At 38.8% G+C, this 24,481-nt stretch overlaps 2 protein-coding genes and 1 long non-coding RNA gene across 9 annotated transcripts in view; 1 reads left to right on the top strand and 2 right to left on the bottom strand.

Annotated features, from left to right (window-relative positions):
• The window catches only part of FLACC1 (flagellum associated containing coiled-coil domains 1), a 31,302-nt gene extending 30,992 nt beyond the window's left edge, over nt 1-310 (bottom strand). For all 3 annotated transcript variants that reach the window (XM_007501613.3, XM_007501616.3, XM_056807177.1), the window contains exon 1: nt 78-310. The gene's annotated coding sequence lies outside the window, so the exon portion shown is untranslated. The remainder of the gene's footprint in view (nt 1-77) is intronic.
• LOC103104036 (uncharacterized) lies at nt 266-23,734 on the top strand. The gene is made up of 2 exons (XR_001624293.2): nt 266-819; nt 22,871-23,734. It is a non-coding gene; the product is annotated as an uncharacterized LOC103104036 (long non-coding RNA).
• The window catches only part of TRAK2 (trafficking kinesin protein 2), an 82,883-nt gene continuing 69,978 nt past the window's right edge, over nt 11,577-24,481 (bottom strand). For all 5 annotated transcript variants that reach the window (XM_007501612.3, XM_056807171.1, XM_003341841.4 and 2 more), the window contains 6 exons: nt 23,477-23,556; nt 22,809-23,012; nt 20,946-21,247; nt 17,963-18,229; nt 17,055-17,154; nt 11,577-15,610 (listed from right to left, as the gene is read on the bottom strand). In XM_007501612.3, the coding sequence (XP_007501674.2) occupies nt 14,929-15,610; nt 17,055-17,154; nt 17,963-18,229; nt 20,946-21,247; nt 22,809-23,012; nt 23,477-23,556 (1,635 nt within the window). In that variant the 3' untranslated portion in view covers nt 11,577-14,928. The remainder of the gene's footprint in view (nt 15,611-17,054; nt 17,155-17,962; nt 18,230-20,945; nt 21,248-22,808; nt 23,013-23,476; nt 23,557-24,481) is intronic.

Genomic DNA, 24,481 nt, shown 5'->3' with positions numbered 1-24,481 from the left:
ACACAGCTATTAGGCTTGGGGGGGGGGGGAGGGGAGGAGAAGTGCATTAGTGAAATAAACAAAAAACCTTCTCTCACCAGGAATGAAAAATTGTGGGTAGATCAGAGCTTGTGACCCATCCTAGAAACACCCCCAAAGGGATCAAGTTAGCACCACTCTTACAATTTCCAAGGAAGTCAAAGATAAGAGGTGAGAGGCTCCTATCAAACTTCCATATTCTACCCTTGGGGGGCTATAAAGATCCTTGGGAAAAGGTGTCCTTATCTAGATACCATCTCCTCATAGGCAGCTCTCCGTTACCATGGAAACAAAACTGTCTCTTTCTTCTCCCCTCCCCCCACCCAACCATTGCCCCGACAACCTTTTTTTCATAAAGCGCTCTCCAGAAGGAAGGGTGGGTTACTCCAGTCCAGGAGAGTGAGTCATTGTTCACATGACACAGTTCTAGGCTGCACACACAGATGGGCCAGTGCTCTTTTTGCTTTTAAATCATCATCAGAGATGTTCGGTTCCCAGAAACCTAAAACTGGAAAGAAAGAAGCATGGAGATCTAATCTCATTTTACAAATAAGGAAACTGAGGCCCACAGAAAGGAGGTGGCTACCTGTTAGTGAGTGGCAACGCTGACACTAGAATTTCAGTGCCTTGATTTCCAGTCCTGTGTGATTTCTAGTAAATCATGTTACTTTTCTCTACCTTCATCAATTCCTGAATATCTTCTTATGATAGAAATTCTCCCATAGGAAATACATTCTTTTAGTTGAAGACCTGGAATCTTGTTAGCATATAAATACCCCTGGGAGAAGCAATATTTTGGAGGTAAGCTATTACTTATTATGTAAATTGTGATGGGAATGAGTTAGATATATTTTCTTAAGAGCAGGAAATTCAATCTAGGTAAGAGATGTGTGTGAGAAGATGGAGGAAGGTAGCTTTAAAGAAGTTGACAGGCTGAAGGCTGTGCCAGTTTTCAGAGGCTGGCTCACATTCCCAAAATTTTCTCTGATATTGGGGACAGCTGGGTAAGTGTTTTCTCCAAGCACTTATCCTGATCACTTTCTTAGAAGAGAGTCAGGCACACTGACTACAACACCCTCTAGTGTCATTCTTCAATACTTCAAAGAATCCAAGAATTAATCTAAAAGTGTGGTGGTGTTCATGCCAGCATTGGCAAGTGAGGCAGAAGATCTGACTTCATAGTCTTCCTTTTTGTTGTTATTGTAGTGTTATTTTTCAATTACGTCCAACTCTTTTGTGATTTTTTGTGACTTTGTGTTTGGGGGTTTCCTTGGAAAAGATACTTTTACAGCTCATTTTACCAATGAGGAAGTTGAAGCAAACAAGGTTAAGTGATTTGCTCAGGGTCATACAACCAGATGTAAACCCATGAAGATGAGTCTACTGACTCCAGTCTTGGCGCCTTTATCTATTGTGCCCTTTAGGTGTTCCTTCTGACTTGTACAATACTATGTGATCAAGGGGCAAGGTAATTGAGATAGTGCCCTGCTACTGCACCGTCTTGGCTTGTCTCCTTCATTCACTCATTCTTCAAATATTTATTAGGTATGAGGCATGGCAATAATTTCCTATAATGCTTCCTTTTAGTAAACTGGATCTTCATCACTCTAAAAAAAGTCATGAGGGAGGCCAGATAGAGTGCAGACAGATATAAAATATTTAGGAATCTATTTGCCAAGACAAACCCAGGAATTATATAGACACAACTACAAAACACTCTCCACACAATTAAAACTAGATTTAAATAACTGGGAAAACATTAATTGCTCATGGGTAGGATGAGTTAATATAATAAAAATGACAATCCTACTCAAATTAATTTACTTATCTAGTGCCATACCTATCAAACTACCAAAAAACTTTTTTACTGAATTTGAAAAAATTCTAAAAGTTCATTTGGAAGAACAAAAGATCAAGAATATTAAGGGAAATAATGAAAAAATGTGAAGGAAGTGACCTACCAGTACCAGATCTTAAACTGTTTATATAAAGCAATGGTCATCAAAACAATAAGGTACTGGCTAAGAGACAGAAGGGAGGATCAGTGAAATAGACTGGAGGTAAATGACTTTGCAAGATAGTATATGACAAATCCAAAGATCCCAGCTTCTGGGACAAAAATCCAGTATTTGACAACTGCTGGGAAAATTGGAAAACAGTATGGGAGAGATTAGGTTAGATAACATCTCATACCATATACCAAGGTAAATTCAGAATAGGTAAATGACTTAAATATAAAGAAGGAAATTATAAGTAAATTAGGTGAACAAAGAATAGTATAGTGTCAGATCTTTGAGAAAGGAAAGAATTTAAGACCAAGCAAGAGATAGAGAATATTACAAAATGTAAAATGAATAATTTTGATTACATCAAATTAAAAAGGTTTTGTACAAACAAAACAAATGCAACCAAAACTAGAAGGGAAGCAACAAATTGAGGGAAAAATCTTTATAACAAAAACCTCTGACAAAGGTCTACTTTCTCAAATTTATAAGGAGTTAAATGAACTGTACAAAAAATCAAGCCATTTCCCAATTGATAAACCAGCAAGGGACATGAATAGGTAGTTTTCAGATAAAGAAATCAAAATGATTAATAAGCACACGAAAAAGTGTTCTAAATCTCTTATAATTAGAGGAATGCAAATCAAAACAACTCTGAGGTACCACCTCACACCTAACAGATTGGCCAATATAACAGCAAAGGAAAGTAATAGAGTGCAGAGGCAGCTTTATTGGAGAAATGGCTGTGAAGGGGAAGGGAAGGTAAACTGGATGCTGCCTTCAAGCTGAGCCCTATAGACAAAATATCTCTCATCTATGTGCATCTATGTGCAAACATAGACTTTTATAATCATTCTGACGCAGGATTCTCCCCCATCTCTCTGTCCAATCCTGTGGAGGCTTTGGGGGGGGGGGGTGATGTTCACAATCTTAAGTACATGATTTTCAGCAGTACATATCTTCAAAAACCTGTGATGTAATTTAGGACAGTAAGTGAAATATACAGAACAGAAAAGTTACTTTTCCAACACTCTCCCTTCCTTGTAAGCTTATCTCATCCCTTTCCCAGAGCTGGTGTCCTTCCTGAACTAAAGATTCTACTCAAGATTTTGAAATTGGGCCAGAAAAGCTAAAGACTTTATGGGGTAGTGGGTGTTTATTCCTAAACACTCTTGCAAGAGTCCATCTTCCCTAGTCACATTCCAGCCAAAAGGTTCTTCTGGCTCTCAATATGGGGAATCACAATTTCTCTCATCCAAAAGGGACTAACTCTTTTCTTATTAGGAAGGTTATAAAGATACTTAATTGGGGACACTACTATTGCTAAAAGGGGGAAGAGAGCTAAGCTGTAAACTAATGCTTATTTTAAAAGTAAAAGGGGGATCCTTCTATATACTTCATTGGGAGTGGCTAGTTTCTGTCCCACTTTAGCCATGTCTCCATGCCAGAAACAGGACCCCCCCCTCAATTTCTCCCCTGAAGGGCTTCTAACTTATATTTTCTTTATATGGAGGTTTCAGGAACATTGATCTAAAATGATTAATGTTGTTATTACTGCTAATCAATCATTATATTGAGAATAACATATTATTAATTTCACACAAAGATAAAAAAGTTTCTGAGCAATGATTCAATGGACACACTCATGCTCAAGTCACTGTCTAGCAGATGGCAGGGCACATCCTGTTTTGTATGCAAATGATCCACTTAAAAGTTTATTTTGTAAAATGGGAGCCTAGTTTGCCTAGTAAGTGAAGGCATAAATTTTGTTGCTGTTTAGCCATTTTAATTATACCTAACTCTTGATGACCCTGTTTGGGTTTTTCTCGGCAAAGACGCTGGAGTGATTTGCCATTTTCTTCTCCAGCTGATATTAAAGATGAGAAAACGGAGGCAAACAGTGATTTACTTGCCTAGGATCACACAGCTTGTAAGTGTCTGGCACAGTATTTGATCTCAGGTCTTCCTGACTCCAGGCCTAGCTGCTACCTAGCTGCCTTGAAGTCACAAATAAGAAATAATAAAGCAGCTTTATAGGTGGATAAAACCAAAAGAACTTGACCCTTTTTCAAACAACAAATCCCCAGTCCCAGTGCGCATAATACAAAACAAACACACCTGCCACTCACAGTCTGAAATGGGAAGTATAAGGCTGGAACATTTAATGTCAGGAACTTCAACATTGCACTTCATGTAGAAGAGAGAAAAGCATCATGAAAAGGAAATGTTGTGGGAGAAATACACCCAAGTTTGTAGCAGGGTCTAGCCCCTGGAATGAGAGACTCAAACTCAGTTTACTCCAAAAGTAAGAAAAGAATTTTATTTGAAGAAGTGGTTTATGGTGGTATAATAGTCTACTAGCTAGTGGAATAGTCTGGGGGCTAATCAGGTTGCCTTAGGGATGATGGATAAGCCCAGGGCTAGTAGAACAGCCTCTCTAGAGCTGATGGAATGGTAGCTTTCCAGGTTGAAGTAGCAACTCTGAGTATGGAGTGGCAGCTTCCGCACCCTGTGGATCAGAGTTGGCATATTTATTGGGGTCTGGGAGCGTGTCATTTCCCATTCTAAAGACATCTTCACCTTTCCTAAAAAGCCTGGAAAGTGGACATGGGCCAAATTCAGGTGGCCATGTGTTTTGGGGATTGATGTCATAGGGAATAAGAAGCATGCACAAGTTTGGGGGATTCTTCTGGAACGTCAGGGTCTCCAGTGCACAGGTCTCTTATCCCCCATTGTCCACCTTGTTATCATTTGTCAATGTGGGAGAGGTCTCTCTGCCCTTCTGGAATGAGAACACGGGGAGGGGGGATGCGGTACACTGTAGGACCATTATAGGTAATTAATTATGTCTTACAGTTCTGAACAGTTCTAATCTAAAGTAAATTAAAAAACAATATAAGTAATTAATAAAACGGACGAGGCACAAAGCTGATGCCCAGTATAGAATATTACAGATCCAGTACATGGAGTGGGTAAGTGGTCAATCTGCAATTCAGGCTTGATTAATGCTGAAGCTACAGGTTTTGCAGTTGATGTTGAACCAGTGCTAACTGGTGAGAAATACAAGATTTCAGAGTATGAGGGTCCCCCTCACTGCCCACTGTCAGCCCACATCAGAAAAAAAAAACAATAAATCTGTACTGAAAATCTTCAGAGGTGCTTTATTGAAAAAAAACTGGAAACAACCTATAAAGCCAATGATTACTGAATGCATTATACTATTATATTTTCAAGGTGTAAAATAGAAAATTGACTTTAATTCTATTTTGCTAAGACTTAATCAAGCTAGATTTACTATTCCCTTTCACGGTTTTTCTCCTGTGTAAAGATTAAAATTTTGGGGAGATGGGGAGACTGAGGCCGGTAGAAATTAGTTTCTCTCTGCAAGGAGTATTATATTTAAAGATTAAAGAATATACAAGTAAGAAACATGTGCCTAGGTCAGAGGCCTAGACAAAATAACCTCACATCACGCAAGAGACCACGTGCTCCAAAACGGAAGTCCAAAAAAAGCCGAGAGAGAGAGAGAGAGAGAGAGAGAGAGAGAGAGAGAGAGAGAGAGAGAGAGAGAGAGAGAGAGAGAGAGAGAGAGAGAGAGAGAGAGAGGAGAGAGAAGAGAGAGAGAGAGAAGGGAGAGAGAGAGAGAGAGAGAGAGAGAGAGAGAGAGAGAGAGAGAGAGAGAGAGAGAGAGAGAGAGAGAGAGAGAGAGAGAGAGAGAGAGAGAGAGAGAGAGAGAGAGAGAGAGAGAGAGAGAGAGAGAGAGAGAGAGAGAGAGAGAGAGAGAGAGAGAGAGAGAGATTACAAGGCATTCTGGGGAAGTGGAGCAAAGGCTTGTGGGGATTGTAGTCCTGTATTCGAGTCTATTTTTTACACCTGGTGAGTGTCATCCACCACTATATCCCAAGAAACTTGACTAAAGCTCAAGGTTTGTCACCACCTTCGTGATCCCACTCGTATCTCCTACTTTTCAGAAAAACTTGATTAATCTAAAAGGCCAAAATCTCACCAGTAAACTACTGTAGCAGCTCCCATTCCTGAAGACTACCCCGAGGATTAGCACCCCGGATGTCAAAAGCTTTTGAGCCCTCTCATCTGTGGCTCCAACAAGCTGTAGCATGCATTGTAAAACTGTCTCAAATGGCCTCAATCAGGCTAAGAGTGTCCAACAGACCTCGAGCTTCTCAGTGAGTTTGGGGGGATGTCAACCCCAAATATGTGAAGCCTCCCCTGGCAGCAAGGGCAGATGAGAACAATTTGTTCCAGTGACCACGAAGGCAGCTGAAGCAAGTGCTGTGGAAAGCTTCGAACTTGGTCAGCCATGGAAGAGGCTAAGGTGCATTGCAGCCTGAGCCATGGCCAGTTGCCTTGACTGTTGTCATGCCACTGGACTTCAATGACTCTGGAAGAGGGAGTGAGGCTGATGACTTGGTGCAGCTGTGCCTCATTTAATCCAACTTGCATGCAAGTCAAGACATCACCTCATGATGTCAGTGGAGTGCTTTAAAAATGCAGGACAACAACAATAACTCCCAGCACCGGAGGATCATGTCTCAGCTGTGGTTGAAGAGGGTTTAAGAAAGGCAGGTCCAAATGAAATAATTCCAATCCTGCCTAGGTCACAGATAACCACTCAGAAAACACTTAGGATGCTTGAGATTTTGCTTTGTCATCTTGCTAACTGCTATAAAAGATCCTTCAGCCCTCACTCAAGGTCTTTTGTGATTGAGAGGCCATAGACCCAATTTATTGGTTGCTACTAGCCCAATATATTAATTAGGCTCAGAACTCTGTACCTCAGTTTACCTTAATTTTCAGCATAAAGGTATTTCTTCCTCTTCCCTGATTCTCTTTGTTTTGTGTGTTTCTTATACTCACTTGGGCTCTGATGGACATATTCAATATCTATATTCAAAAAGCTCCAGTGGTTCCCTATCATCTCAAATACAAATCAAATACAAAATCTTAGCTCTGGCTTCCGATGCCCTTCCTAACCCAAACCCTTCTACCTTTCCTGTCTTTTTACATGTTCCTCCCCACCATGCACTTTTCAGTCCAGTGACTCCATGCATTCCATCTCTAGTCTCTGGGCATTTGCATGGGGTGTCCTCCATATGTGAAATGTTCTCCCATCCCATCTCTGCCTACCGGCTTTCCTGGTTTCCTTTAAGTCCCATTAAAATCCCATTTTCTATAGTTGGGAAACCTTTGCAAACTTCTTAATTCTAGTGCCTTGTTTCTGTTGTTTCTTATTTATCCTGCATATAATTTGTACATATTTGTTGTCTCCTCCCTTACGCTGTGAGCTTTTTGAGGGCAGGAGCTGTCTTGTTTCTTTTTATATACACTTAGCACAGTACCTGACATATATTAGAGCTGTTTAATAAATGCTTATTGACTGACTGACTAAAAGAAAACCCAACATGAGGCTCTATGGAAGGTGTAAAAATGAAAAGTGCAATAATAAAATATTATATTTTAATATATTATATTAAGGGATCATTAGAAGTAAAGGAATAAAAAGGTAAATAAAAAAAAGGCCAGGTGCCCATGGCTAATCAGCCAGTTCAAAGGCACCATCCTTGCCTTCAAGCCCAAGAGAGAGAGCAGGACCACCCACTGAATATTTATTCTCTGTCTACAGGAAGTACCAATGATAGGAAATCAGTGGGTTCCTGGGAAATGTAGTACTTTTTTAGGGTAACAGATTTTTCAATTATACAAAGGAGAGACAAGGATGTTTCCTCTGTGGCTTTTGTTTGTTTTTAATAACCTTTATCTTCTGTCTTATAATCAACAGTGCATATTGATTCCAAGGCAGAAAAGTGGGAAAGGATAGGAAATGGGGGTCAAGTGACTTGCCCAGGGTCACACAGCTAGGAAGTCTCTGAGGCCACATTTGAACCCCAAACTTTTCATCTCCAGTCCTGGCTTTCAATCTATTGACTCACCTAGCTGTGCTGTTGAACCCTATTTTTAAGGAGCTTTCGGTCAGAGAGGGAAATAGAATTTAGAGCTGGGAAGTACCTCAAAATACCATCTGGTTCAGTTCTATCATTATATAGATGAAGAAACTAAGGCCTCCCCAAAAGTGAAATGACGTGCCTAGGATCTTACAGATTACAAATAGCAATGAAAGGAGGGGAACTCGGATACTCTTACTTCAAATTCAAGGTTTTTTAAACCATACCATGTAGCCTTTCATCAAAAAGACGAAGAATGCTTATTGTAATGAGGGGGGGGGAAAGGTTGAAAAGCAGGGGGGAAATCGCTGGAGCTCAGGTAATTACTTTCTTTTCCCCCTCAGTTCTGCTCCCGACCTGGCTTAAAACCCATTCAAAAAGGTCCCTCCCTAGTGTGGGATTGGTCCATTTATAGACCAATCTCACGCCAGGAAGTAGGGGGAGAGAACCCTGGGAGGTGCAAGGCATGTTGGGGGATGTAGTTCCTCAGCATAGTTTTTTCTTAAAGGTGCAGAATGCTGGGGAATGTAGTTCTCTGGCACACATTATAACCTAGGCTTGCATTTAGGTTTCCTTTTGTACCTTTGTCTCAGACAGGTACAACAGATGGACAGTGAGCTAGAATCACAATGTCACAGGAGGAAGAAAGAGCGTTGGGTTGTATTTGGGAAACTGTATAGTCATAGCTCCTCATCCAGGTCTCACCCAATGACTATGGTTGTCACTGAAGGTTCTGTGCAGGTCTGCTCTTCTCTTTCCACTGTTTCCCTGCTTGATCATCACTTCTATGGATTCAGCCACCATCTCTAGGGAGAAGATTCTTTCATCTGTTTGTTCAGCCTTAACTTCTCTCTTTGCTTTTACATATTTAATCGCCTATTGGCCATTTTGAATGGATGTTTGACTTAATATGTGCCAAATGGGACTCCATTTCTTTCTCTCAAAAATCTGATTTTCTTAACTTTCCTAGGAAATACATTTGTCAAAGGCGTTATCATTCTCCCAATTCTCACAGATAGGCCAGGCTTACAACCTTAGTGTCATCCTTGATGCTTCACTCTCTCTCATTTTGCCATATTCAGCCAGCTGTCAAGCCCTGACAATTATACCTTTGTAATGTTTTTCCTATATGCCCCCTTCTCTCCTCTGGCACTGCCACCACCCAGGTGCGGGCCCTTAGTACCTAGCCCAGAGATGCCAAATTTATGGCCCACAAAATTCTGGAGTGCTGCCAGAACCAGACGAAAATGTAATTAGGAAACGTCTAATAAATAATGTATATAATGTTCAATTTGTGGTTTTCTGAGTCACTCTGGGGCCCTCACGGATCAGTTTTCTGTTTGAGTCAGATAACACTGATCCAGACTCTGCTGCTGTTTAGTCTCCCTGTCCACTCTTGTCCATCCTGCCCTCATCTGTCAACCTGATTTTCCTCAAGGGGAGATTTGACCATGTCATTGCCCCTACTCAATAAACTCCAGGGGCTCCCTATCACTTCTAAGTTCAAATAGAAATCCGTGTGGCATTCAGTTTTTCCTAATTTGTATTTGTACCCCCTTCTCCCCCATCCTAAACATTGTGTAGTGGCAACTGTGATGGAAGTTAAGGAAGGGACAGCTGGCAGTTAGAGGTCTTTTGCCTCTGGACTTGAGGGAGCAGGAGGTCCATCTGTCTTCGTTTCTGCTACTGACAGTTGGGATAGAGAAACATATTTAAGGAGTTCGTGGGTGATGAATGTTTAATTAGGAAGATAATAAATATTTTATAAAGTAGGTTAGATAAGAAGCACCTGTCCTTGAAGACAGGGTAGGGCTTTTAGAAATGTTATTAGTAATTTAGGTATAGTCAATAGGGTATTAGAATATCTCTTTCCTCCTTTCTATTTTCTATGGGTACTTCTCAAATTATTGTTTTTTCTTACACCCTTACCTTCCATCTTAGAATCAATACTGTGTATTGGTTGCAAGGGCTAGGCAATGGGGAGTCAAGTGACTTGCCCAGGGTCACACAGCTGGGAAGTGTCTGAGGTCATATTTGAACCCAGGACCTGGGCCTGGCTCTCAATCCACTTAGCCACCCAGCTGTCCCCTAAACTAAGTTTTTTTTTTTTAATCAAACTGCTTTCCTCACTTTTGTCAAACTCCTGCCATTTAATCCTTACAGTGAGTAGTGAGAACACAAGACTTGGAATTAGAAAGATCTGTGTTTAAAGAAAGCCCACCTCCAGAATTCACTAGCTTATTTCTTTCATTTGTAAAATGGGGTTAAATCCTCTAGTACCTACCTTAGAGATTTGTAATGGTTAACAATAAAGTGCCTTTTAAAAAATGCATGATCCTGTTTAGATTTTACTGCAGGAATTTTAGCAATTCAGAAGGAAAGATAGATAGTAGACAAGGGTTTTTTGCAAAGGAAAGGGGTTTAATCAAAGCAGTGAATTGGGAAGATTCCTTAGGCAGTTGGGTCAAGGACAAGTTGGCATGGGGAGAGCCTAAAAGTGAGAAAGACCAGTGAGAAAGCTAAGGAGAGAAGCAATATGGGGATAATCATTTGACACTTAATAAAGCATCAACTATGGAAACAAATTAAATTAGGCCCGGGTGATAAAAGAAATGAGATGTCTTTGCCCTGAAGAAGTTAACAATGTAATAGAATTCGTGGCTCTCACTCTACTTGTATAGCCTAGGGCAAACAGCATAATTTTCTGGTGCAGTTTTCCAAAAGCTGAAAAATGAAGAGATTGGACTCTCTTGGATAGCTCTCAGGGGCTCTCTAGCTCTATGATCCTAAGACCTAGACATCACAAAGTGGTTACACAAGAAATTCAAATTAGAACACAAGTGTAAATGAGGTGGAAAGTGAATAAAAAAGACCACCCTGTACTTTATGTCATTATGTGTTACTTTGGAACATAGGATGCAGAATATGGAATTCAAACAAGGGATACCTGTCGGGCAACTAAAATTCCCTTTCATTTACTTCTATACTAATGGCTTAAAACAAATAGCTACATTAAAGGCCTAACGAATAAGGTCCTTCAGAAAGAACTTAATTGATAAAATTAACCGTTATTACCTCTAATGACACATTGGGGTATAGGCTGACAAGATCTTTTTCTCCTATCTTGCCTAAATCCAAATGAATTGTAAGACTACTCTAAAAACGGTGATACCAAATTGCAACCTGCTCCATTTCACTGAGACATTTTGGCTTGAATATAGGCATTTTAAAATGCCCCAAATCTACAAAATATTTTTTTCCCTTAAAGGATTTTTATTTCCTCACAAAATTGTTACGAAATGAGTAGATGTTAATCCCAGTGCATACATTTCTAGTTCATTAAAAGATTTGTCCAGCATCATCTAGTTTGGCATTGTTGGCAGGGGCAATAGAACTCCAATTAATCCAAAGCTTTTTTTACTAGACCAATTTTCCCACCTTCCCCCAAATTGGGTAGCTTGTCTGGGTATAGCAACAAACAGAAATGAAGTGTGAAGGGGGGCTTTTAATATCTAACCCAATTATAAAGAGAGCAAAAACTAATAACCCCAAATTGGGCAAAGATCTGAGACAAAACCAAAGCAGAACAAGAGAATTTAAAAAGAAAGATGTACATGTTTATTATCTGATTTACATTCCATAAATAAAGTCAAGTGCACAAAGCTGTCTGAAAACAGCCCACATTCCTAAATATTAGACGATGTTAGCCAGCAGTCACCTGCCTTTTGCCGCTCTCTTGGCTGCAATCACTTCTGCATACACAAATGCATTTCACTGCTGTGCTAGACAGAGTTTAATCCACGTGTATTACACATTTGACATCAAGTGGAGGTAGCCAGACGTTAAGACCAGAAACAGAGAATGCACATATTCTTTCATCGTCAGAATTAATACTACTCGAATACTGTATCAGATACATATCTCGGAGTTGGCCCTCCCTGAAGAGTAACCCTCTTCTGATGTGTTTCCTATCTCGAATTTTGCACCTTCCTGCCAAATTTCCGTTGGAACGTACAGCAGTCAAACCAGGTGCTTATGCTACTCTAATATTGCCATTAACTTTTCTCCAGAAGCTTTACAGTTGGTTTTTATTTTGAGTTTAGGTAGTTAGCCTGTTAGCTAACAGGACCAACTTCTACTCAAAATTAGACACAGGAAATTTCCTTGAGAGGACAGAAAGGGAAAAAAAATTGTTTTTGACATTGGTCTTCAAGTCCAACATGCAAGATGTGAAAACAGCAAAAATATCTGAGTAGTAACAGCAGCAATGGACAAGTCTAGGAGGCTTTCTGGCCACCGAAAACTCATTTCTTGTCACCAAATCCTGATGTGGCCCAGTTTCTCAGATGGTACATTTTTGCTAGCTTTCACAATTTGTCCACCTGACTTCTTACACAGATCCACTTCTTAACCAACAGACCGGTATGTACCCCTGTGTTTCTGGCTGAATGCTGACCTAGCCATCTTAAAGTCTGTCTTTCAAACTTTTGCTAACTTAGCTGCTAAGCTAATTCTTGACTATTTCCTACAGAGGTTAGTTGGGGGGTGGGGGGGGGGGATGTACATATGAATTGGATTGGATTTTCCTTAATATAGAACACTTCAAAATCTAGCTTAGTTTATAGATATTTATATCATAGACTACAGAAACCTGACATCTGATACTTTGTGCGGTTTTCTGGGTCCCATGCTGCTCCACTCTTCTTGACATCTTTCAGAAGTCATAAATACCTTAGCAAAAGGACATATTAGAAATCTGGTTCATTTGAGGGAAAAGAAAAAAAATCTCTGACTAAAAAAAGTAAGAAGCCCACACAGTTCCTTGAAGTAATACAAATTCAAATGCCCTTTTTAAAAAAGGAGGTTTTTGGTTTTTGTTTTTTGTCATTTCAGCAACTAAGATTTTTCTTTTAGCATCCTTTATTTAGGGGACAGGCTTGTGTCAGCTTGTTTATGCCCACATTTGGTACCCCTTTAAGAACATGTGACTGCATTCTTTATTTAGGCACAAGATGGAAGGAAGAGGAAGTTGTCCTCACTTTTTTTTTAAGTATCATTTAGAAAATTTGAAGTTGTATCAAAATATACCACAAAAATACTAAAAGGATCAAAAGTTCACATGATTGACTGTGTGCAAGTATTAGTTGATTATTTTTCCTGACCTATACCATCTGAGGTTTTTACGTTTATGGCTGAGTCTACAGCTACTTAAATTGACGAGGAGCCTCTGGCAGCCAAAGCGGTAAAGAATCTGCTTGCTGACAAGCAGGTTAATCATAGGTCCCATGGACAGCATAATTATTGTAGGCAAAAAGTTCATCATGGAAGTCCTCTTTCCACCAAATCAGGGTCATCCACAAAATTACCATAAGAGGCAAAATGGTACAACTCATGCAAGTCAGCACCAGAGGCTTGTGCTTTCCTGTCTTTTCCAAAAAGGGTAAACAAGAAGGGTAATAAGTCATTTCTGTTCATCTTTTTTGTCAATCATATCTGTTAGATGGTTCCATTTATACAAACTGTCCTAATCAAATGATGATATCATAATGCATGGAGGTGCAGAAGTTATTCAGTAGGCCTGGGAAAAAACAGACCTACTTTCTTCCTGTCACAACTTTGCATTTTGTATTGGCATTTGAGACCTAACACCAAAGTGTCTGCTGATGAAGAATAAAGGAAACCCATCCAGAAGAGCAAAGGCAACCTGCTTCAGCAGGTTTCATTTGATCTGCCCTTTAAAAAGCTCATTCTTGGAGAAAGGGATTGATTTCACTAAGCAGACATAGCAGAACAACTCCCTGATTGGTCCTTATTTTGTGTTATATTTTTCATTTAGATTAAATAAAATCAAAACACAACCCCAAAGTAAGTACCTGGGTAGTGTTGTCTCTGGTTATTTTTTCAGTTCCTAACAACTCAACGTGCCTGAGAATTTATTTGTGCAAAAGCAAGTATTCTTTCATTAAAATATGCATAGCCCACTTTGGAATGATTCCTTTCCAAAGTTGCAACAACATTTATTAAAAACAAAAAACAAAAAACATCCCCCGATTCCTATGGATTGCACTTTTTCTTTATACTCGTCCCAGCCTCCAAGGAGACCTGTGAGACACTAATTATGTTCATATCTTGACCATTGCACTTCTCCAAAAGGAAATTCGGGTAATAGATTTCATTGGCTCATTTACTAAGCTTGCTAAAATGGAAAAAGAAAGTAACAAGGAAGAAGGGCATTGGCTTTCCGCATAGTACAAAAATACATTTTAAAAAACTGTAAAGATGGCTACAAATACAAAAAAAAATTGGAAGAGTGCTTGTGCTCAGTATAATTCTCCTATTTGCTTGAAGCAGAAAGAAACATGGGCTTCCTCTGATTTGATGAACAGGAAAATTTCCTAGCTTTTTTGTTTCAACTGTGAAAAAAACCGGTGACAGACATGCTCATATCTAAGTATCATATAGGAAGAATGCTGCTAGGTAAAAACCTGGACATGTCACTTTAATCCCTAGTTTAGGAACCAGCCTTGAAAAAAAGGATGAATTTTCAAATGACAATGGAAGTTCTCTCATTCTCTGCTTCTATAAACTGACTTCTCTCAACTTGTGATTGAGAAAGGGATGAGAATACAAGTCCAGAGTGTATTTCAGATATAGTCTACTATTTAAAAAAATTTATTGTATTTTGCTTTACCTTTTTTTTTTTGGTTCAAGTCAAGAAACCCCGAGGCTCCACACTTGCTCTCTATTTCTTCCTTTCTAATTCCTGTATCCATCCTTCTTGCCTACGTATTTCTCAATTATAATTACTCAAACCCTAGGTCTTTTTACCATCCTCATCTTCATTATCCTCCTTTTTCTATTTTCACATCCACAATCCTTCTGCAACTTTCTTTTTCCTTCTGATTAGACTACTTTGCTCATTACAAATTTATCCTTCATATCAAAATTCAGTCTTCCTTCAAGATAGCCATTTTGGGGGAAGATGTGCAAACTGGGGCTCCAAAGCTACCCATCATGACTGGAAGACTCTGGTTCCTCCTGAGGCCACCCAATAAATTGCTACTTGCATTTAAAAAGGCAGCAGAGTCTGGTCTTCGCAGACCAATTTCTGTCCCTTGTTGGCTTTTTCCATTTTCCTTCATCTCAGGGGTCTTGATGACCCTGGCTATTCCAAGCCTCTTTAGTCTGTCCACTAGGTTCATCTTCAACTGGCCAATATCTGGAGGGGTCTTGGAAGGCCTCAAGCCATACATCTCCTGTAGGAATGTTTCAGCTGGTCGAGAGGCAAGAAAATTTTCAGAGATTTGTGCCCGGGGTTCAAAAGGCAAAGGAGATGAACAAGGTGAACGGGACGGAGAATTTGGTGGGGTGGAGGGAATGGCTGGGACTTTAATGGCTGGTAGGATGAGAGGGTTCTCTGAAATGGGGCTGTGGTATACTTTAGCAGAGATGCCTCGTTCTTGCAGAAGTTTGGCCAGACTCATGGTACTGCTGCAGGTGGTTGTGGAATCTCGTCGACTGGTGACAGATTCCCCGATGCTGAGCCTGTAGGACAGGGCGGGGGAATTCATAGCGGTACTAGGCGTACTGCTACTAGTACTTCCGCAGGATAATGATGGGAACTTGGAGCTAAAAACAAACACAGATGATTACTTAGTCAACATTTAGCATAAGACCTTTTCAGGTGTATCTTCACCTAAAACATCTTTTACTTTTTAAAAACCCCCCACCTTCCACCTCTAATCAATACCATATATTGGTTCTAAGGCACAAGAGCAATTGGGGTTAAGTGACTTGCCCAGGCACTGGTTGGGCTAGATGGCCAAGATCAAACATTCTTTACATTCTTAACCTGGGGTTTGTGAACTATTTTTTTTTTAGATAACTGAATTTCAATATAATTTGTTTCCTTTCTGATCCTATGTCTCTTTATATACACTCAATATCTTCTAACTTTGAAGCAGCAATAAATAAGTGTGCCATGCTTGGGTCAAATCTCAGTTCAAATTTGGCCTTGGACACGTACTAGCTGTGTGACCGTGGACAAGTAATTTAATGTTTGCCTCATATTCCTCATCTGTAAAATGGAGATAATTATAGTATCTATAACTTAAGGTTGTTATGAAGACCCAATGAAATAATAATTGTAAGGTGCTTAGCCTGTGCTATTATTATTAGTTATTATCGCTCTAGAGATTTGGTTATTTTGTAAAGTCCACTGCATATTTATTGTACTCTGGGGTGGGATTTTTACTGTAGTAGGGTCAGAAATTATTTCTATGGAATATTATTTCTTCTAATCCTCCACCTCTTCAAAGCTTATAATGGAAGGAAAGTGGGAAGCTGGTCATGATTAAATTAATATCCATCACTTAATAAATAGGAGGAACATAGGAGGAATATGAGATGGTGAAGTTCAATCATAATAGCAGTATTTATTCGAAGAAACTTATCAAGAGTTAGAAACAAGACATGTTGAAAAATAAGGAAGAAAAGGCAAAAAAAAGTAGAAAGGAGATAACAGGAAAGGGAAATAGACTTTCTTTCCTTAGAAAACAATCAAAATGCTATGCATTGAAACTCTGGGCAAAAGGAGTGAGGAAATTATAAAACAGCTGGGAAGGGGGCAGCAACGTGATTTAGTGGATAAAGAGCCAGGCTTGGAGCCAGGAGATTCTGAGTTCAAATCTGGTCTCAGACAGTGTCATTCTGCATGACCCTGGGCAAGTCACCTAACCCCAATCGATATTTGGTATAGATTCTAAGATAGAAAGTAAGAGTTATAAAAAACCAAACCAAAAAAACTGCTGGGGACATCTGGTGGAGAAAAAGACTCTAGGCTTATCAGAGGTCTTCTTGTAGAAGATATATGCCCTAGATTTCTTTTAAGTTTGTCTGGTAAATAAAAAATGGATATAAAATATACGATTAAATCCTGAACAGTTTAGAACTGTGTTGGATTACCCCCCTCCCCCCAACTATTTCTAAATTTGTGGGCCAGGGTCTCCATGATACAGAATGCAGTTCCTTACTGAAAAAAGAAAATATCACAAATTGTTACAAATACTCTTACCTTGGGGTAACCTGGGTGATATCAGAAGGGTGTAATATCCTACAGGTGGTAAAGGTAAAGGTGGAGTTTGTGGAAGACAGACATTTTCCTGGATTTGAGGCTGTAACAGGCAGAAATGCAGATTAGGGGCCCAAACAGGAAGCCAAAATACCAGTTTGGTTACACAAACAAAACAAAGCTGCTACGATCTTTTTCACGTAATAGCTTCTGTCTCTCATGTTTCCATGCCAAGACTATGGGAGTTTAATGTCCATGAAGTTCTTCTATGTATGGGACACATTACTGATTGGACAATATATTGCTTTATCATGTAACAATTTTATTTTATTTTTTTCTTAAACCCATACCTTACATTTTGGAGTCAATACTGTGTATTGGCTCCAAGGCAGAAGAGTGGTAAGGGCTAGGCAATGGGGGTCAAGTGACTTGCCCAGGGTCACACAGCTGGGAAGTGTCTGAGGCCAGATTTGAACCTAGGACCTCCCATCTCTAGGCCTGGCTCTCAATCCACTGAGCCACCCAGCTGCCCCCATCATGTAACAATTTTAAATTTGAAATCAAAACCTAGATTGGTCTTTTATTTTATCAGGAAGCTGAAGTAAACCAACATAGTTGTTTGGGAAATAGATCTTATTTCTCTAACTGTGAGAAAATTCACTTTATACTTTAAATATTCCTGGATTAAGGTTTGCTTTTGTGAAAGATTATAGATCAGTAAATGTAAAACTCACATTGAAACATAACAGCCTCTAAAAATAATAGCTCTGCTAGCTACCAACTTTATGGATTGCATTATTTCATACTGAAACACTTCTCAGTAAGCACTCAGAAACCCAAGCATTTTGCAATGAAGGATGATGGCTTAGGCCTTCTAAGAGTACTAGTATTCAACCAAAAGCTCTGCGTACCTGTAAGTGGCACACTTGTGGAAGTAATAGGTGGTAGGAAGATACTGGGCACTGGCTTAGACATTGAAGGTTTCCCTTCCTCTTGAAAAGGCTGCTGCACCTGAAATGTTATGCCCCCATCTTCATCTTCTTCTAAATCAGAAAGGTGATAAATCGCATCTTCTGGCAATACAGTAAAGCCTTTTGTAATGACACCTGGACGTGGGTCAAGAATGGTTCCCAGGTTTGGTTGTGCTAGTTGCTGCCAATGATGTAGAGTCTGAGATCCTGAGTGAGGAAAGAGAAGCTTTTAAATATATAATGTTTGTTTACTTTGGAAGAGAAGTTGTTGGTAAAACCAAACATATATGGAATAATAAAATGAGTTATTTAATGTTAAGTAACAAAACTCTTAAAAGTGAAATAAAACTATGAGAGGATACTGAGGATAGTCAATTTCCACAATCTACTTTTGAAATATGAAGATTATGTAGCAAAAAATATATATATGAGATTTCATTCTTTGAAGGCAAATGTGGGCAATTAGGAGTGGAGAATATGAGTCTGAGGAATCAAGGAATCCGGGTCTTTATCCTGGTCATTATGCTTCTATACTTGCAAGCCAAAACCCAATCAGTATATTTCTCAATCTGGAAAATATCTGAGATATGAAGGATGAGGAGGCACAATGTAGAATACATACTCCATATTCTTATCTCAGTACCCAATTGGGAAGTATAGCTCTGAGAATTCTGGCATCATCTTATTTCATTCCATCCTAAACATCATTATATATATATACTTTATATCAATAGTGTAGAGACTTCAGAATGGTATCTATACTACAAAAAAATTGTAGTAGTTATACTACAAAAAATACCAAATGAGAATTATATTTTCCTATGAACTTATAAAGTTCTCCAACAGTCTGGCAATGTAATATAATGTCAAGAAAATTAGAGAATAGAAATTATATTGCTAGACTGTTGGAGGACTTTATAAATTCATAAAGGAAAATACAGAAAATGATTTGAAAAACACATAACAAGGAATTTGAAAAATTTAAAGAATAGAAGCAGGGTTTGTTTCTGCAGGATCTTTATCCAGATCACATCCACTAACCATAAGTGTCCCTCACAGCTCTATCCTGAGTCCTTGTCTTTTCTACTTCTATATTATTGTGCTTGGTGATCTTGTTAGTTCCCAAGGACTCAGCTATCATCTCCAAGCATGATTCTCAAATCAATCTATCCTAAAATTCCTAACATTTCCTCTTGTATCTCCAATTGTCTATTGGATATCTTGAACTGGAAGTTCTATAGACACCGTAAACTCAACATACCCAAAACTGAATTCATTATCTTCGTTCCGCCCCTCCCCCCAGACTTATACAGTACTTTATATATGTTTGTATGTGTGTGTATATGTGTGTGTTATCTCACTGGATCCTTATGTGATAGATATAATCTTTTTTAAAATATAATTTTAATTTTAAAAAATATTTTTCCATGGTTACATGATTCATGTTCTCTCCCTCCCTCTTCCCTCTCAGAACTGACAAACAATTTCACTGGGAACATATCACTCAAAACCCATTTCCACATTATTCATTTTTGTAATGGAGTAATCTTTTAAAACCAAAACTCCAAATCGTATTCAAATAAGTGATAAATCATGTTTCCTTTTGGATTTCTACTCCCACAGTTCTTTCTCTAGATAGCATTCTTTCTCTTAAGTCTCTCGGGGTTGTTCTGGATCATTGCACTATTAGTAGCAAAGTCAATTACACTGGATTGTCCCACAATATTTCACTTTCTGTGTATAATGCTCTCTTGCTTGTGCTCATTTCACTCCACTTCAGTTGATGTAGGTATTTCCCGTTCTTATAGAAATCAAGCAGTTCATCATTATTTATAGCACAATAGTATTCCATCACCATCATATACCACAATTTGTTCAGCAGTTGCCCAATCAAGGGACAACTCTTCATTTTCCATTTTTTTTTGCCACCACCAAAAGTGTAGCTATAAATATTTTTGTACAAACAGGTCCATCCTCATTTAAAATTCTCCCTTCTTAATGAGAATTACTGGGAAAACTCCAAAGCAACTTGGCAAAAATTTGGATTAGAGAAGCACCTTAAACCATCTACCACAATAAATTCAAAGAGGATCCAACTGTATGGTAAAAGGTCACACAATGAAAACAATATAAGAGGGCCAATTCAGAACTCTCAACAGGTATGGTTAGAGGAGAGCATTTAACAAGAGACAGAGGCAATAACAAAAGATAAAATTGGTAACACTGACTGAAATTAAAAAGCTTTAGCAGGTACAAAATGGTTGCAATTTGGTTGGGATAAGAAGAAGAGCCATCAATTAGGAAGGATGCGGGACAGATTATCTAAGATATAGGGGAACTAACACATACGTAAATCCAAGAACCATTCTCAAACAGATAACTTGTCAAAGCAAATGAACAAATAGTTCTTAAAAGAATTACAAATTAGGAATAACCATATAAAAGCCTCCTCCAAATCACTAATAGAAATTCGCATAAAATTATTCTGAGGTTCCACACATCTCCATGATATCTTTACAGATATAGTTTTTATTACAAAGGATGAATCTGTGGCTTCAGAAGGAGGAAAGGATATATTTTAAAAATGAAGGTCATATAAAAACAAAAACTGTCAATGAAAATAAATTAAGGACCCCTTAGCAAAGGACAAGAACAGAATTTCTGCTTCCCTCAACATATGCACTTTAAATAGAATCAGAGCTGAACTGCTCTTCAGTGTCTCAGATAGGGGCTCAAAACTCAAAAGACTGAAAAAGTACTGCCAGAATCCAGCATCACCAGAAAAGATAGTATTTTGGATTGCTAAAGATCTCTTTTTCAGGGCTTTAATAGCAATGACTGAACCATAGCATCAACTCCTGGAGAAGAAAAAAATTAGAAACACAGCTTAGGAAGGTTTCTTCTTCCATCATGCACTGCTTACCTTCAAGGGGTTTGACGATCTGTAGCTTTTCTGGCATAAAAGCCCGAATGCAACTAGTACTGGTACTGAGATCTGTGACCTCAGACTGGTTGGTGCAAAGAGAGGCAAAGCTCCCTGTGGGGGTGCTGTAGCCACTGGCCTCTTCTTTCTCACCAGCCAACACATGCATCTTGCGTTCCCATTCCTCAGCAAAGAACTGTTTTTCACTTAAGTAGTTGTGCCGGCGTAGCCAGAGGCGGTGCAAAGCTGTTGCTAAGTCATTGACTCCAGGGGTTCCTGGCAGCTCTATCTTTAGGGAGTCCCTGTAGGAAATGATACTATCACTAGTGGTAATGCTGAATATTTTTAACTTATAAAGTGATTTTACGGGTATTCCTTGCTTGAGGCAGAGTGGACAAGACTTTTTTTAATCTTTACTTTGTCTTAATAACAACTCTAAGACAGATGGGCAAGGCTAGGCAAATGGAATTAAGTGACTTGCCCAAGGTCACACAGCTAGGAATGAGGCCAAATTTGATCCCAGGTCCTACTGACTCTAGACCTGGTGTTTTACCCACTGTGCCACCTATCTGCCCCAAGAATTGGATTTATAGGATTGAGGTGAGCAGATTTTCCAGTTTTCATTCCTACACTGTAAGCTGTGAAAAGAGGTATATAAAGGAATATAATACTTGTTATTTTTAAAAAACCCTTACCTTCTATCTCAGAATCAATACTAAGTATTGGTTCCAAAGCAGAAGAGTGGTAAGGGATAGGCAATGAGCTTTAAGTGACTTGCCCAGGGTCATATAGCTAGGAAGTGTCTGAGGGCAGATTTGAACTCAGATTCTGATTTCAGGTATGATTCTCTATCCACTGAGCTACCTAAATGCCAAAGTAGTTGTTACTTTTTAAAAGATGTAAATCTATTAAAAAAAGAAATATATCATCATATTTCAAATTATTCTGTATAAGGTAGCTTTTATCTAATAGTAGCTAATAATAATTATAGTTAAAATTTCTACAGTGCTTACAACATGCCAGGTATTATGCTAGCACTTTACAATTATTATCTCAGTTGATCCTTTCAACAATCCTGCAAGGTAGGGGCTGTTATTTTCCTCATTTCACAGATAAGGAAACTGAGGCAAACAAAGGATAAGTGAGTGACTTGCCATGGATCACAAAGACAGTGTTTGAGGCTGGATCTGAATGAATGTTTTCCTGATTCCAGGACCGGTGCTCTATCCGCCATGCCATCTAGCTGCCCCCAAAAGATATGATTATCTTTCATCATATTTACATCTTCAATTGAGTAACATACCATCTCTTCATCTACCTACATGTTTTGGATAAAATCTATGATTTCACTGATAATAGGGAACTTCTTCCCAAGGAGAACTCCTCTCATTAATGAAATGTGGGATCTGCTTACAACTTCAAGAGTGGCCTGGGGGCAAAGTGGAGCTAACTTGCTAAGGGCCCCAATTAACACTGTCATAAGCTGAACTTGAAACCAGGTCTTTTGGACCCCAAGTTGGGTTCCAATTTCCCATGTCCTGGTGCCTCTCAAAGAGGTAAAATTGGGAATGAAGGCCTCTACAAAGCAGTTCCATTAGCTGTAAGTTTTCTAAATGTGTAGTAAACAAAGAAAGCCTTTGAACTCTTGGGTCATTATCATCCATAGGTATTTTATGGCCCATCCATGTGTAAAAAGAAAATTATTTTAATAGAATTTTTTTTAAGCCATCCCAGAAACTTGCCAACTTCTCTAAAATTGTTCCCAGAACAGTGGGACCAGACTTCTTGGGTCTGAATAACTGAAAGTGTTTTCGAAATGCTATAAGGAATGCAGAAATCAAAGTGACCAATTAAATTTTTTACTTAGATGTGTCATCCATGCTGCTCTTCGGATTCAGGTGTTTACTGCTTTCCATATGTTGCAGATCAGACTGGAAAGGCATTGCGGTCATGATGACACTTGAGCGATTGGAGCCTGGAATCGGGAGCAGGGCAGGAAACGAGGCTGAACGGCAGCGCGCATCATTAGCTACCTTGACTGTGTCAAATACCCGCTTCTGTTGCACTCTGTCAAAAAGGAAAGTGTGTATCATCTGCCACTAACTGAAGCACAGGGAGGACACAATTGGAGAAATTAACTGTCTTTCTCAACCAGAAATTGTTTAAAAGAAAAAAGCTGCCTCAATTTTACGCTTATTTAGAATGGATGTGACTATAGTAAGGATAGCTTATGAGCCAAGCAGCTGTTAGAATTAAAGGAAAAGCAAGATTTCAGAACACACTAGGCTATGTTTATTAAACATAAAGCTATATAAAGTGGGATAATCTCTCAATATCAAAATTCCACATTAGAGAACATACTTACTAGTTTAAAATATTTATAAATTCCAGAACAAGGAAACTGAGGAATGTTATAAAAAAGGAAAGCTACCACAGAAAAATGTAAATTACAGACTGAGAAACTCCCCAGAAATACATTTTCTCTTTATTCTGGTGCTTTGTTCACAGAGATGATGGCATATTGGACTTACTTTTGTTTGCAGAGAGAAGACTCCTCATCTAAACTTAGTTCTTTGCGCATGGTTCCCTCAATTTCAGCTGCTAGAGATTCCTGAACAAAAGTTTGGATTTAAGAATATTTTGTTAAAATGAGCAATGTAAAAAAAAATGTTTTACATGATTGATTACACACGTAAAATCTCTCTCAGATTGCTTCCTCAAATCAGAAAGTGAAGGTCAGAAGAAGGGAATTTGAAACTCAAACTAAAAATAAAAATGTTAAAAAACTGTTTAATGTGTAATAGCAAAAAAATAAAATATTTTTTTAAAAAAGAGGGGTAGGAGGGGATATGGCAAAATTGGGACACTAATACACTGTTAGTGGAATTGTGAATTGATCCAACCATTCTGGAAGTCAATTTGGTATTATGCCCAAAGGACTTTAGAAGAGTGCCTGTGTAAGAATTGAAATATTTCTACCCAGATATATTAAAAATATATAAAGTTTATTAGAAAAGGCAGACAATCATTTCAGCACGTAGAGGGATGCAAACCTGGAGCAACTGTGTTATGTCAGGAATGTTTGATGGATAGATCAGGCTATTCAGGAGGGGGAAGGGAATGAACTTCCTTGATGCACTTGCCACAAGAAGTGGTATGGATCCTTCCATGCCACTGCTGAATTTGTACCCCAAAAAGATAACAAAAAAGGGTCATACAAAAATATTCATGGCCACACTCTTTGTGATGGCAGAAAACTGGAAAATGAGGCGGGGTGTCTCTCAATTGGGGAATGGCTGAACAAATTGTGGTATATGTTGGTAATGGAATACTATTGTGCTGTAAGGAATGATGAAGTGGAGAATTTCTATATGAACTGGAAGAACCTCCAGGAACTGATGCAGAGTGAAATGAGCAGAACCAAGAGAACATTATACACAGAAAGTGGTCAAATGTAATGGACTTTGCTACTAGTAGCAATGCAATAATCCAGGACAATCCCAAGGGATTTATAAGAATGCTATTCACACCGAGAA

Source organism: Monodelphis domestica, chromosome 8, assembly GCF_027887165.1.
Source record: "Monodelphis domestica isolate mMonDom1 chromosome 8, mMonDom1.pri, whole genome shotgun sequence".
Classification (NCBI taxonomy): domain Eukaryota; kingdom Metazoa; phylum Chordata; class Mammalia; order Didelphimorphia; family Didelphidae; genus Monodelphis; species Monodelphis domestica.
Note: the sequence above shows the minus strand (reverse complement) of the source record. Positions and strands in the feature narration are given on the sequence as shown.